This window comes from Penicillium lagena (genome assembly GCF_028827675.1).
Source record: "Penicillium lagena strain IBT 129212 chromosome Unknown utg000005l_segment0_segment0, whole genome shotgun sequence".
NCBI lineage: Eukaryota > Fungi > Ascomycota > Eurotiomycetes > Eurotiales > Aspergillaceae > Penicillium > Penicillium lagena.
The window spans coordinates 190,884-203,670 of NW_026623226.1; the positions used below are offsets into that span (position 1 = coordinate 190,884).

General features: G+C 52.1%; 6 protein-coding genes across 6 annotated transcripts; 3 read left to right on the forward strand and 3 right to left on the reverse strand.

Moving 5' to 3' along the window:
* Nucleotides 1-366: 366 nt before the first annotated feature.
* On the forward strand, nucleotides 367-2,204 carry N7510_006732 (nucleobase:cation symporter-2 family protein; the record flags this gene model as incomplete). Its single annotated transcript, XM_056978657.1, has 3 exons — nucleotides 367-458; nucleotides 509-678; nucleotides 733-2,204. The coding sequence occupies 3 exons, from the start codon at nucleotides 367-369 to the stop codon at nucleotides 2,202-2,204; spliced, it is 1,734 nt and encodes a 577-aa protein (XP_056831700.1).
* A 442-nt stretch (nucleotides 2,205-2,646) lies between these two features.
* Nucleotides 2,647-4,318, reverse strand: N7510_006733 (general substrate transporter; the record flags this gene model as incomplete). The annotated part of the gene is made up of 3 exons (XM_056978658.1): nucleotides 2,647-3,659; nucleotides 3,712-4,165; nucleotides 4,223-4,318. 3 exons carry the CDS (start codon nucleotides 4,316-4,318, stop codon nucleotides 2,647-2,649), a joined length of 1,563 nt encoding a protein of 520 aa, XP_056831701.1.
* A 172-nt stretch (nucleotides 4,319-4,490) lies between these two features.
* On the reverse strand, nucleotides 4,491-6,641 carry N7510_006734 (NADPH cytochrome P450 oxidoreductase family protein; the record flags this gene model as incomplete). Its single annotated transcript, XM_056978659.1, has 2 exons — nucleotides 4,491-6,389; nucleotides 6,447-6,641. 2 exons carry the CDS (start codon nucleotides 6,639-6,641, stop codon nucleotides 4,491-4,493), a joined length of 2,094 nt encoding a protein of 697 aa, XP_056831702.1.
* A 372-nt stretch (nucleotides 6,642-7,013) lies between these two features.
* Nucleotides 7,014-8,979, forward strand: N7510_006735 (uncharacterized protein; the record flags this gene model as incomplete). Its single annotated transcript, XM_056978660.1, has 8 exons — nucleotides 7,014-7,356; nucleotides 7,405-7,520; nucleotides 7,573-7,936; nucleotides 7,993-8,054; nucleotides 8,104-8,166; nucleotides 8,216-8,381; nucleotides 8,434-8,540; nucleotides 8,596-8,979. The coding sequence occupies 8 exons, from the start codon at nucleotides 7,014-7,016 to the stop codon at nucleotides 8,977-8,979; spliced, it is 1,605 nt and encodes a 534-aa protein (XP_056831703.1).
* A 173-nt stretch (nucleotides 8,980-9,152) lies between these two features.
* N7510_006736 (Zn(II)2Cys6 transcription factor domain-containing protein) lies at nucleotides 9,153-11,108 on the reverse strand (the record flags this gene model as incomplete). The annotated part of the gene is made up of 8 exons (XM_056978661.1): nucleotides 9,153-9,280; nucleotides 9,326-9,422; nucleotides 9,475-9,578; nucleotides 9,630-10,285; nucleotides 10,330-10,376; nucleotides 10,429-10,958; nucleotides 11,010-11,038; nucleotides 11,092-11,108. 8 exons carry the CDS (start codon nucleotides 11,106-11,108, stop codon nucleotides 9,153-9,155), a joined length of 1,608 nt encoding a protein of 535 aa, XP_056831704.1.
* A 530-nt stretch (nucleotides 11,109-11,638) lies between these two features.
* Nucleotides 11,639-12,752, forward strand: N7510_006737 (uncharacterized protein; the record flags this gene model as incomplete). Its single annotated transcript, XM_056978662.1, has 3 exons — nucleotides 11,639-12,163; nucleotides 12,261-12,653; nucleotides 12,720-12,752. The coding sequence occupies 3 exons, from the start codon at nucleotides 11,639-11,641 to the stop codon at nucleotides 12,750-12,752; spliced, it is 951 nt and encodes a 316-aa protein (XP_056831705.1).
* Between the last annotated feature and the right edge of the window lie 35 nt (nucleotides 12,753-12,787).

Here is a 12,787-nt window from a genome sequence, read left to right on the forward strand (position 1 = left end):
ATTTTCGAGCATTTTTCGTGTCGCTGGCCAGCGATCACCTGCGCGCAGGATCTGTTCAGCGATCTCAACTGCCAATTGATAAGGGTGTGGGTACTAGGTACTTCGGCTCCACGGCTGAGTGGGCGGGTGTGGGGAAGTACCGGGTACCTGCGATAAGAAACAGTTGGTGAAAGGGCTTGCTAATGCTGCGATAACCCAAGGCGCCTGTGGGCAAATCAGAGATCTGATCGCGAAGTGGCTTTCCCCACACGTTCCGGCCCCGGACATGTTTTTCGCTCCGGTTTCCTCACACGATCATATATAAGGTCCCCGGTGCGACCGCGTGTTTCTTCTTTGCTGGATAGATAGCAGTCAGTTTCAATCACCATGGACGGCCCGGATCAGATTGGCCCGGATTTCTCGCCCAAGCGGACGGTGGGCGACAAGGCCCGCCGCGCCGTCAAGTACTTCACCACGCGGTACGATCTGTGCTCCCGAGAGGAATGCGACCGTGACTCACTCTTTGCAGGGACGGCTTGATCGGGGACTATGACTATGCCCGTCTGTTCATCCCCAAGGTGCCCTTCAAGAAGGGCCAGGTCCGAAGGGCCGCTCCCTTCTTCGGGCTGGAGGATCGCGTGCCCTTTCTACTCGTGCTCCTGCTGGGTCTCCAGCACGCGTTGGCCATGTTGGCCGGTGGTGAGTGCGAACCCATCGCCAAAATTCCCGAACGGGGTCTGACTCAAAACATAGTTATTGCACCGCCAATCATTCTCGCTGCCGCCGCCAACTTCGGCTCCGAGCTATCGCAATACCTCGTCTCGTCGTCGCTGATCGTATCGGGAATGCTGTCGGCGATCCAGATGACGCGCTTCCACATCTACAAAACGAAATACTACGTTGGGACGGGTCTGCTCTCGGTGGTAGGCACATCATTTGCAACCATCACTGTCGCAACCTCCACCTTTAGTCAGATGTATAAATCGGGATATTGTCCCACGGACGCGAACGGAGGCAAACTCCCTTGCCCCGAGGGCTACGGAGCGCTTTTGGGAACCGCATGCCTGTGCAGCTTGCTGGAAATCGGACTGTCCTTCATGAGCAAACGGGTGCTGAGGATGCTCTTCCCGCCGTTGGTCACCGGTCCCGTGGTCTTCCTCATCGGAGCCAGCTTGATCAAATCCGGCATCCAAGATTGGGTCGGCGGAAGCAGCTGTATGGGTGGCATGTGTCCCGATGCGACCGCACCACATGCCCTTCCCTGGGGTAGTGCGCAGTTCGTTGGGCTCGGCTTTTTGGTCTATGTGACCATCATCATTGCTGAGCGATTCGGACCGCCCATTATGCGGTCCTGCGCCGTGATCGTTGGTCTGCTGGTCGGCTCAATCGTTGCGGCGGGGTGCAACTATTTCGAGTCGTCCGGGATTGCTGAGGCGCCTGTCGCATCGTTCCCCTGGGTTCATACGTTCCCGCTGACCATCTATCCGCCGCTCATCCTACCACTACTGGCTTTGTACATCGTGGTGATGATGGAGTCTATCGGCGATATCACAGCCACCTGCGATGTCTCCCGGCTGGAAGTCAATGGGCCCATGTTCGACTCGCGCATCCAGGGCGGAGTGTTGGGCAACGGCGTGACCTGTCTGCTGGCTGGCCTGATGACGATATCGCCCATGAGCGTCTTCGCTCAGAATAACGGGGTCATCGCGCTGACCAAATGCGCTAACCGCACAGCTGGGTATTCCTGCTGCATGTTCCTGATCATCATGGGCATCTTCTCCAAATTCGCCGCCGCGCTGGTCGCCATCCCCAGTGCGGTACTGGGCGGCATGACCACCTTCCTGTTTTCTTCCGTGGCCGTCTCTGGCATCCGCGTCATAGCCACCATCGAGTTCACGCGACGCAACCGCTTCGTGCTCACCGCATCGTTCTCTCTCGGCATGGCCGCTACGCTGGTCCCCAACTGGTTCAGCAACTTCTTTACCTATTCGGGGAACAACCACGCGCTGGAGGGCTTGCTTCAAGCGGTAGAGCTCGTTATGGATAACGGGTTCGCCATTACTGCGCTCCTCGGCGTGATTCTCAATCAATTTCTGCCAGAAGAGTCGGACGAGGAGGAACCGACTGTGTGGAATTCGAGTGGGTCGGAGGACGATGATGTCCCGGCAGAGGATCCTGTACTCTCCACTCCGGGTTCTACGGCCAAGGTGGAAAGAGCAGACTGATTTGCTCTGTATATATGTCTATAGTTGTGATATCCCTCAATGTGATCTCTTGAATTCTCATGAATTGAACTTGAATTAGTTCCGTTTCCAACATCTTCCATTTCCCCGGCCCGCCAGGTATATTGCGAATCCGGATGATCAGGGCCCACCCGAGGACCATGTCCATCATTCAGGTAATTCTCCCTCGCAGTCCCATTCGGCACGACATATATATCCTAAAAGAATATCCCCCCCCCCCGCCCCCTCCACCCCCGGGGGGCAATTTTGTAACAGCCAAAACTCGTAGTGACAGTGGTGCACCCGATCTGGAATTCGATGGTGGCTGTCCGCTTGACCACCAGTTGTGTCGTTTGGAAGAGCGGGAATAGGAGGCTTCGACAGCTGGGGAGCTCCTGTAGTAAGCAACCTGGGTTGTTCAGGACATGCTAGCGTCTCAATCAATTCAGACAACCTTCTCCTCATGCTCCACGACGGCATTCAGGCCATCTTTCTCAATCCCTTGAGCAACACGAGCATCTTCTTCCTCAAACATCGCTGGCCGCTGCAGCTGCACGGCCAGCTTGTTGCGATGCACAAAAATCCCAGGTTTAGTCTCGAAGAACTTATCGATATCCTCCAGACTGCGGTTGGCAGTTTCTGGATAGAAAAGGTAAACAATCGGAATAAAGCTTGCACAGATAACAGCCCAGATGACCCAGAACCGCCATCCGAGATTGGCAATGCCAAGCGGCGTCACCTCGGCCACCATATAATTAAGTATCCAGTTGGTGCACACTGCCAGTGCCGCGCCAACTGTGCGTTTCTCCAGAGCGTTGATCTCCGTCGGATATATCCATGGCACCGGCAGAAGTCCCAAGCCGAATGCCGCCCAGAACACGAAGAAGAACACCACCGCGACCGTGTTGTATGCCGTGGAGTCGGAGGGTTCAGATACAACCAGCGCCTGCATAATGGCGATCATGATCCAGCAAATAGCACAGCCAAAAGAAGAGATTATGATGACGGTGCGTCGGCCCCAGCGCTCAATGATAAAATATGCCAACAACGAAAAGACGAAGTAGACAATCGAACCAGCGGCAGAGAGGATACGCGAGCGCAAAGTCGTGAAATGCAAAGCGTTCTCAAAGACATATGTCATATAGTAACTCGTGATGTTGATGCCGCTCAATTGAGTCATGGCCAGCATCCAGGCACCGAGAATCATGCGTCGAAGCAGTCCGGCGGGGCCTTTGCCAGCTAGTATCGTGTACCATTTATAGGTGCATGCCTGCTCGCGCTCCAGAACTTTTTTGATAATGCGGTACTGCGACTGCACTTCTTCACTGGCTGATGTGGCTCCGCCTCCGGCCAACGCAGCAAGGACCTCTAGCCCTTCACGGTCACGACCTTTGCGAATCAAGAGACGAGGAGAGTCCGGTAGGAAGGGACACATGCACCACACTAACACAGTGAAGCCTTCACATTTTTGTGTTAGTTGAAAGTTATCACATAGTGGAAGGCCACGTACAGATCTGAAAAGCCAAGGGAAACCGCCAGGCAACAGAACCAGGCGCAAAAGCAAAGCCCAGTGTCAAGAAATTGGAGACGACCACCCCGAAGATACAGTTAGCCATTTGAATGACAATCAGCTTTCCGCGGCTGTTCATCTGACTTGTCTCTGCCTGCCACACGCCCGCCGTGGCCGTGTTCATGCCTGTTCCAGAGCCCGCGACGATGCGGCCGGCCATCATCTGCGGGACAGAGTAACTGGTCGCTTGAAGGAGACCTCCGATCGCAATGATACTGCTCCCGGTGAGAATAGTGTTCGGTCTTCCGAGCCAATCTCCAACCCAAATGGTCGATAGGGCGCCGACGAAACACCCTAGATTGTAGACGGAGGTGAGATTGCCCTGCATGCCCGTCGAGGGGTGCGACATGGTCCGTAAAAAGTCCTGGTTGACGAGAACATTGCCGAAGACGCCCTACATCGAGAAAAATCAGTATAGGCAGGGACTGCATAGTTTTCAAGAGTGAGTGACCTGGTCGTAGCCGTAGAACACCAGCACAGTCGAGGCAGCGACTGAAATCCAAACAGTCAGCGCTCGACCACTCGTCCCAAGGTATTTGCGGGTCATTGTTGTATTTGCTGCATAGCAAAGAAATTCGAGAAATATGGGGATTTATACTGCAGCCACTGGGGCAGGTTACCCAAAATGGTATACGGAGACCGAGTTAAGACCCGGGGTAAGTGGAGATGGGCTCGATCAGGACAAAGAGAATATTGTGTATTCTCTGGCGTAATATTTTCTACGCCCACACATCTTCGCGCAGTCTTCCGCTTTCCTTCAGATCCTCGAGATACTTTGCACATGCTTGTTCTTCCCACCCCCAGTGGTTGCCAATGAGCTCTCTCAGAGTGCTTTTGACGCCACTGGAGAGTTTCACACTTCCACAGATGTATGCCGATGCCTGATCCTCGAGCAGCAAGCGAAGTACATCCTGCTGGCGGGACGCCATCCGGTCCTGAACATACTCCCTTTTGCCCATTCGGGAAAAGGCATAGTTCACGTCCAAAAGACTCTTCTTTCCTACGGAGGCCAAACTTTCTTGTAACTTCTCCCACTCAGTGTGATAGAGGCAGTCCGCTGTATTCCGGCAACCAAAGAATAGAAAAATGGACCCAATTTCTTGTCCATCGAGTGCTGCTCTTACCCGCTCCTGTATAAATCCTCTGAAGGGTGCAATTCCACTCCCGGATGCAAACAGAATGACCGGACGCTGCATCTCGCGTGGAAGCTTGAACGTGGAAGGACGAATCTGTATATACATATCTCCACTAGTGAGACAACCTCCAGGTCCGCTCATAGCAAATTGAGGCCGCCTGGGTTCTTTCACGGTTATGTGATTGAGAGACTGGTAGATGGAGTAGAGATAGTTTGTTGCTAGACCATAGAATCTTTGCTGGTCCAGTGTTTCATGGACAAGCACGGCGACTGTGATGGCTAGCTGGCGGGGTTCCACATATGGAGAAGATGCAATAGAGAAATATCGTGGCTGCAACACTGGGAGACATTGGATGAACTGCTCAAACAAGGTCGCTGGCCACTTATCTTCTTGGTTAGAACCAGCAATCTCCATCAGGCGCCCGACAGTCAGGTGTCGGGAACAAGCCAGCTGCCAACCAGTCCCGTCTTCCCTCATCAGTGATGTAAGGTAGGATCTGGCCGTGGGTGTTGGAGAAAGTTGAACAAGTACTTGCAGCACTTCACGACTGACTGCACCACAGATATCGAGGTAGTGTCGAAGTATGGCGTCCCGAGTGGTTGGAGAGGGAATCGAACACGCCAATCCTGAGCTGTCTTTGTACGATACCAGATCTATCGTTGTATGTAACTCTCTCTCACTCCAGCCAAATAGTCGTGCAATACGTTGAACTTCGTCTTCTGGGGCCATGGGCCAGATTGCCACATGATCGCCGCTGTGGTACGAGCCGGATGGACCGCTTGGCAGCTCCAGAGCGATGTGCAAATAGTCATGTGGGACTGATATTCCAGACTCCGGCTGGGAGATCAACTGAGCATGACAGACAGGCGCGACAATGGGCTGCCACTGGCCACGCTGTTTCCCGTTTCTTTCGCCCAAGTGGATCAGCTCTCGTGTAGTCGATGGTCGATCGACTATCTTGAAATCGGGATCCGGCAGCACAGGCTCGTCAATGTCTGATTTCTTGCCAACTCCACGGACAAGTAGTTCATCCAGTATCTGGTGCTTCCAGTCGTTCCAGACATCGTCCGACCGTTCGATCTCGTCCGCCATGCCCACGGGGCCGATGCGTTGCGCACCAGCCGTACCCAACCCCTGGTCCACAAAGCCGGCAAAGCGATTGAAGTACTGGTAGGTGCTATTTCCAAGCCCAAACACAAAATAATTGAGATTATGGAGTTTTCGGTGATCGTAGTCCAGGCTTGTCAGATATTGATGCAGTCCGGCAGCGTTATCGGTTGGGTCTCCCTCGCCGAACGTGGCGACGACAAACCCAACATAATGCTTTGCGGACAGCGATTCAAGGTGTTCATAGTCGAAATCATCAAGGTCCGCGGCGATTGCACGCATTCCATAGCGATCTCTGAACTCCCGCACAAGCGCCTTGGCCAGCCGCTCGGCGGTGCCACTCTGCGAGCCCCAGAAAACGACGACATGGTTTGCCTAGTCCATCTCCGATGAGTGTCTGCCTCAACTCTTCGTAAGTTGGGGTATACACACTGTATGATCAAGCTTCAGTCTGATGTTCCGTGTTTCTATGCGAGCGGAATGGCCCAACCCTAAACCCCTCGGACCAAGTCCGTCCTGTACTTGCGGCGAAACGAAGAATCGCGGGTCCGGCTTGGGAGTTTGTTTGAACAACAGATAAAACGCAATGGCGATCCCGGCCGCCAGCGCGTTATCCAGGAACGCCATCTCTTGACACATCCCATACTGGCGAGCTACTCTTTTATGCTCCCGGGCCGTCCAGTGATGCCATCTTCCAAGCTCGGTCTCGGTCTCCTCTTACTGAAATCGTAATAGGCCAGGCAGTGGAGCGGCCGAGCGACTCTTTAGGTAACAATTGACCGCGATTCCTTCGCGCTCTAACTTAGCGTCCCCCGCATTCTCCGGACGGTATGTAGCGCCCCCAAGCTTCGGGATTTCTGGACCGCGTCAATGCGCCGCGCTAACATAGTATATAATGATGTCGTCGGTCGACCGAGGGCCTTCCTGCATCGGATTTCCGCTCTACAACTCCGAGAAACCACTCGGAATATTTCACTATGATCGACCGTACCGGGCTCGATGCGCTCCGGGGGCCCGTCTCTGGTCGTGGCCATCACGACTGTGTGCTCTTCAGCCTTTTTGCTGTTCGGTTATGACCAAGGAGTCATGTCTGGAGTTGTTATATCCAAGTATTGGCTGACCGAGATGGGTCACCCTAGCACTGTCATGACTGGCACAATCACCGCTCTTTACGATGTTGGCGCCGTGTTTGGTGCCATCCTTGCTGCATTTACAGCCGAACAAATTGGGCGGAAGCGCGGGTTGATGACTGGCGCATGTCTGCTCATTATTGGTGCTGCCCTGATGGGCGCCTGCGTGGAGCGAATATTGATGATGGTGGGCAGAGTCTTCACGGGACTCGGTAAGGGGGTTCAATTATTTTCAGCTGCTTTCTGTTGACCAAATCTAGGGATTGGATATTTGACCTCTGTGGCCCCTGTCTACCAAAGTGAAATCTGTTTGCCCAGCCAGCGTGGTTGGCACCTGTGCTGTCAGCTCACCACTTTGCTCTTTGGGCTACTGCTGGTGTGTATTCGTGCTGTCTTGATGGCCCAAGCCGAGCTAATGAAGCTTATAGGCATATTGGATCAATTATGGGTTTTACTTTCACCCTGGTCAAATTCAATGGCGGTTCCCATTGCTGTTCCAGGCTGTTTTTGCTATCTACATCCTCATCATCACACCCTTCTTACCGGACACCCCTCGATGGCTCATGTACCACGAGAGCTCCCCTGACCGCGGAACACTAGTGTTATCCAAGCTGCGTAACAAACCCGTGGACGACCCTATAGTGCTCAAAGAAAGAGACGAGATTCTCGCTGCTATCAACATTGAAGCCAATGAGGACAGCGGATGGAAAGCGCTTATCTCTGATGGAGGATGCGCCGCCAACAAACGATTTTTTCTCTCACTCGGCATCCAATTCATGCAGCAGACATCTGGTACAGTCTGCTTTATACTCTACATGACAAACTCATCTCTGATCCATTTGTTTCAGGCATCAATATTGTTAGCTACTACGCTCCGACCTTGTTTGAACAGAACCTGGGCTTCTCGCAGGTACGTTTAAATGCCTTCTTTGGAGCGTTGTTTCACTAATCTGCCGCAGGAGAGAGCTTTGTTTCTCGGCTGCTTTCTTCAGGTGTGGTATATTCTCGCCTCGTTTCTCACGGTATGAGTTCTACTATTGTTGTTTTTCGAGGTCATCTGACTCTCTATAGTGGTACATGATTGACGCAGTGGGCCGCCGACGCCTTTTCATTATAATGGCACTTGGAATGTGCGTGGTCTTAGTATGTGAAGCCATCACCGTTGCCATTGGAGGTACCGCAGCAGGCATTGCAGCAGTCTTTTTTGTATTTGCATTTGAGGGCTGTTTCACGTGGGGTAAGCTTCTGGTCTGCATCTCGAGTTGAATTCGCGCTAATTTTCCCGACAGGCTGGATGGCAACAGTATGGGTATATCCAGCTGAGATTCTCCCATTGAAGATCCGGGCCAAGGGCGCCGCTTTGGCTGCGGCGGCAGACTTCCTTGGAAACTTTATTGTGAGTCTCTTCATCCCAAGTCAGACACTATTCCCAAACTGATGACCACTTCCAGGTTGTCGAAATTACACCACCAGCGCTTCAAAACATTGGCTACAAAACTTACATCATCTTTGCCGTCTTCAATCTCGTTGCCGCCTTTGTCGTGTATTGCTTCTACCCGGAGACGTCGTATCTGAATCTGGAGTCTGTGGATCTGCTGTTTCTGCCAAATCCAGAGCGAGACCAGGAAATCGAGGCCCACCAACATTTCTGGCACAAGGCTATCCAATGGAATGTGGTTCCCAGAGCCCGCATGGCAGTCAATGAGGCCAAAGCACTCAAGCAGTCTGTATTGGCACTGTCAATGAGTGATGCTGAGGCACACGAAGCCCCTTCTAGTTTGAAGACAGAGAAGACTCCGAACATACTGAGCTTAGGTAGTGAAGTTAAGCGTTGATTTATTTTCGGTCGAGCAGGGGGGAGAGAGTGCGATGAATTTTATAGGGATAGCTTATTGCTTATTGTGTAATATAAACCAGAACAACTGCAATATCTTCTAGAAAACTGTACATTTTCGTTTCTGGATATACACATAACTTCATCATTAAATAGCATAGCTGAACATAGATATCATATCGCCCATGCTTCATTAAGCATCTCCTTACATGCTCGGCTCGGCCATGCCTGTTTATGCTGTAGCATATCAAAGTAATCCAAAATCCGATCCTGTTCCTCGCGACCGGTGAAGAATCGGGAGCCTGATCGGACTTAGCTTTCGTTGTATCTCCCGTGGGAATACGTACCTGTTGCTAGACAATGCGAGGAATTGATGCGGCATCCGTAATGCTCATTGGAGAATGAGAGGGCGCAAAGGTTTCGCACATGCGGGAGTATGGCTATCTATTTCAGTGTTATTTTCAGTCCGTTTTCAATTGAGAGGCTGCGTATGTACCTTGATAAATTTATTGAACGAAAGGGCATCATTAAATGCACCCTGCAATGGGTAATGCGTGGCCAAAAGGATTTTGCTAGTGTGGTAGAACTGAAGACCGACCACTGCACTGACAGTGAGCTGATTGATCATAATTTTTCCAGAATACCGCATACCATGCCATGGACACAAAAGCCGGATAATGGGGAATGCTGTATTTTCGCGGTCTTCGTAGAAATATGGCTCAAATGTTGACGGGATATGTGCTTTCCAGTCATCAATCAACATGTAGAGCTGTTCGTAAGACTGAATACCTTGCATGCCATCCTCGTTTCCATAGCAGAGATTGATGACATGCACTAAGAGCCAGGTAATGCGGTTGGCCCAATCTGCGTCATTGGACGGGGAACTTTCATCCAGTGGCCAACTGTCGACCGATAGCTTGGTCCGACACTGTCCCAGGATAGCCATCCGGATATCTGCGCGCACGTATGAGTAAAAGGTCGCTTGCAGCAGACCCCCGGCTGCTGTGGAGGCTGTCACCGAATGTCCCAGATGGGAAAAGGCTCCCGGGACCAGATGACACTGTCGGTCAACGTGATACTCGTCATATTGCTCGGACATGCGCAGGATGACTATCGTTGCCAAGACGGCATCGTCTTGGACTGCTAGTCTGACATCATCCAGAATTGGGATGAGCAGCCCGACGCATTCAGATTGATATTGCTCTTCTACTGCGGTCAGGTTGGTGCGGCTCTGATCGAGCAGTCTCATCACATGGGCGGAACAAGCCATGATAGCCGTATGGAGAAGTTGACAGTGCAATCCAAGCCTGGAAAATTAGCAACATTTAGTGGAAGTGCGGATAATCCTCACCGGGGCACCGTATAGGTGTAATGCCGCTCGGGGCTAGTGACATCAAGCTGTCCAATCAAGGTCAGTGTAATTATCAGCATTGGTTGAAACTTCACGCACCCAAGGACCTATATTCTGTACATAAAAATGCAATAGCTCGCCCTCAATTGAATTTAGCGGTCGTGGGACCTGTTGATCATAGGTGCAGTTGGAAGCACCTTGGTTGTCGAAAATGGGCCGAGACGGCGAATAAGGCGTCGCCGCCTGCAGCTCTAGGCTGGGATCTTCTGACTGTGTATTATCCGAGAAGTCATATCCCTGCGTAGCGGTTGTTAGGCTGGTCGTTGGGGAGGAAATACTACAAATGGTATTTTGTTGAGACGATGGTGAGTTTGCATTCACCGAAGGCACTGAGGACTTCAAGATGACCTCGGCCACCGAGAGTGGCGAGGCGAGTCGGAATCCATTGCCTGATGGTAACTCCTCTGAGCCGACATTTGATGGCGATCGCGGGTCGGTTTGCTCCACGGCGGCCACCAGCGCGGACAGTTTGCTATGCCGGAATGCAATGGGCCCAGTTCGCTTTGTCGAAAATATACATTCTCTGTTGGACTTGATACACCGATTGCAGATTGGCTCGGTGCCGTCGCCTGGTTTGCGTTAGTTTGCGGCATGATGGGCGGAGGTTAGGATCAACGCACAGCGGATCTTGCGGGACCGGCATGTCAAGCTCAGGCAAAAGTAAGCTCGGTGTTTAAAGTAGAGGGCGCACTAAAGTCTTACCAGGTTTTCTTTGCCATTGTGAAGCTATGTTAGCGCAGGGCAATTCAAGACCACGAAGGAGTATATCATTGTCCGAGTTGCGGGGAAAACGCCGAGATGGGGTTCGGGATGGATTACCGGAAAGAAAGGTGGAACCTTGCAAACGCGAAATTACGTACCTCAAGATAGCTTATCCTAGTCTCTACGGAGGCTTGATAATTTCTTTGGAATAGATGATGAGTCATCGAAGTCCTATCTGAGACAACTAAACGACTAGAAATGAGGGGCGAGTCTCTCAAGTCCGGATAAAACGCCGGGTAAAATTTGTGCAATATACCGGATAACGGCGGTTGGATTCAAGTGGACTGATAGCCGACGCATTTGGTGCGGAGTAAAGGATGATGACCAAGAGAACCACCGTGATCTGACCGCGGGATATGGTATATAATAGACATGAAGGTACGGTATACCATCAACTCGACATCAGTATCGGACATAGCTGTTGTATCATCCAGTCAGAGCAATATAATTTGCAGACATATTCCCCGTCACCTGGCAGCTCTTAACCATGATCGCTTCAGCTGGGAACCTTTCTTCTCTCACGGAGGACCAGAAGCAGCATTGGATGGAACATGGATTTCTCAAGGTAGAGGGATGCTTTTCTCGCGAGGCCGCCGAACAGTTCACCTCCTCTTTATGGACTCGTCTGGGTGCCTCACCCGACGACAAATCCACGTGGCCCACTGAGAAGTTGAACATGCCAGCCCACTCTCACGTGCGTATTGAGGACTTAGCACCGAAGGCGTGGGATGTCATGTGCGAGCTCGTCGGCGGCGAAGATAGGATAGCAGACTGGTGCAAAACTTGGAGGGATGGTTGGATTGTCAACTTCGGAAAGCCAGAGTTCAAACCCACCGATCCGCTGGACTTTCGCACGCTTGATAACTGGCACAATGACGGAGACTTCTTCGTGCATTTCCTAGATAGTGGAGAGCAGGCACTCCTGGTCATCCCGCTGTTCAGTGACATTGAGCCCAAGGGCGGTGGCACGGTTATCTGCACCGATGGAATCGGCCTAGTGGCGAAGCACATGGTATATTATCCTCGCTGCTCTTCTTCCCAGAATGACCCTGAAACTCAGTGCGCTTCCATCAAGTTGCGGAAAGTATACTAACGACATAATAACGTAGTACGACCATCCAGGCGGAACTACTCCGTTCCTTGCCCCCCACGGCTCACCGGACCTAGAAGGCCCGGAGCGTCGCAGTCAGTGGATGAAGTGGATCAGCGACCCAAAGGCCACGCGCGATGAATCTTTCCATGAAGTGACCGGCAAGGTCGGCGACGTGTATTTCCTACACCCCTTGATGCTGCACTCTGCCTCTCGGAACCTGCTCGGAACCGTGCGAGTTATCACGAACCCACCTGTTGCGGTCAAGGAGCCCTTCAATTTCAACCGTTCGGACCCCAACGAATACAGTCTTGTTGAGAAAAAGACGCTTCGAGATCTAGGTAGGCCTGAGGGTCTGCCTGAGTGGAGGATCACAGCACCTCGCGAGATGCTCACACCAGGTCGGTTAAAGGTACGTTTCCTATGTTTTCATATATATATCTAGCCTCCTTGCTTTTCAATGCCTCTGCCTAAGCAGCACAGGACGATCTTGACCGCCGACTTCTGCTAATCATACCCCACAGAATCAGAATAAGCTGAAGCCTC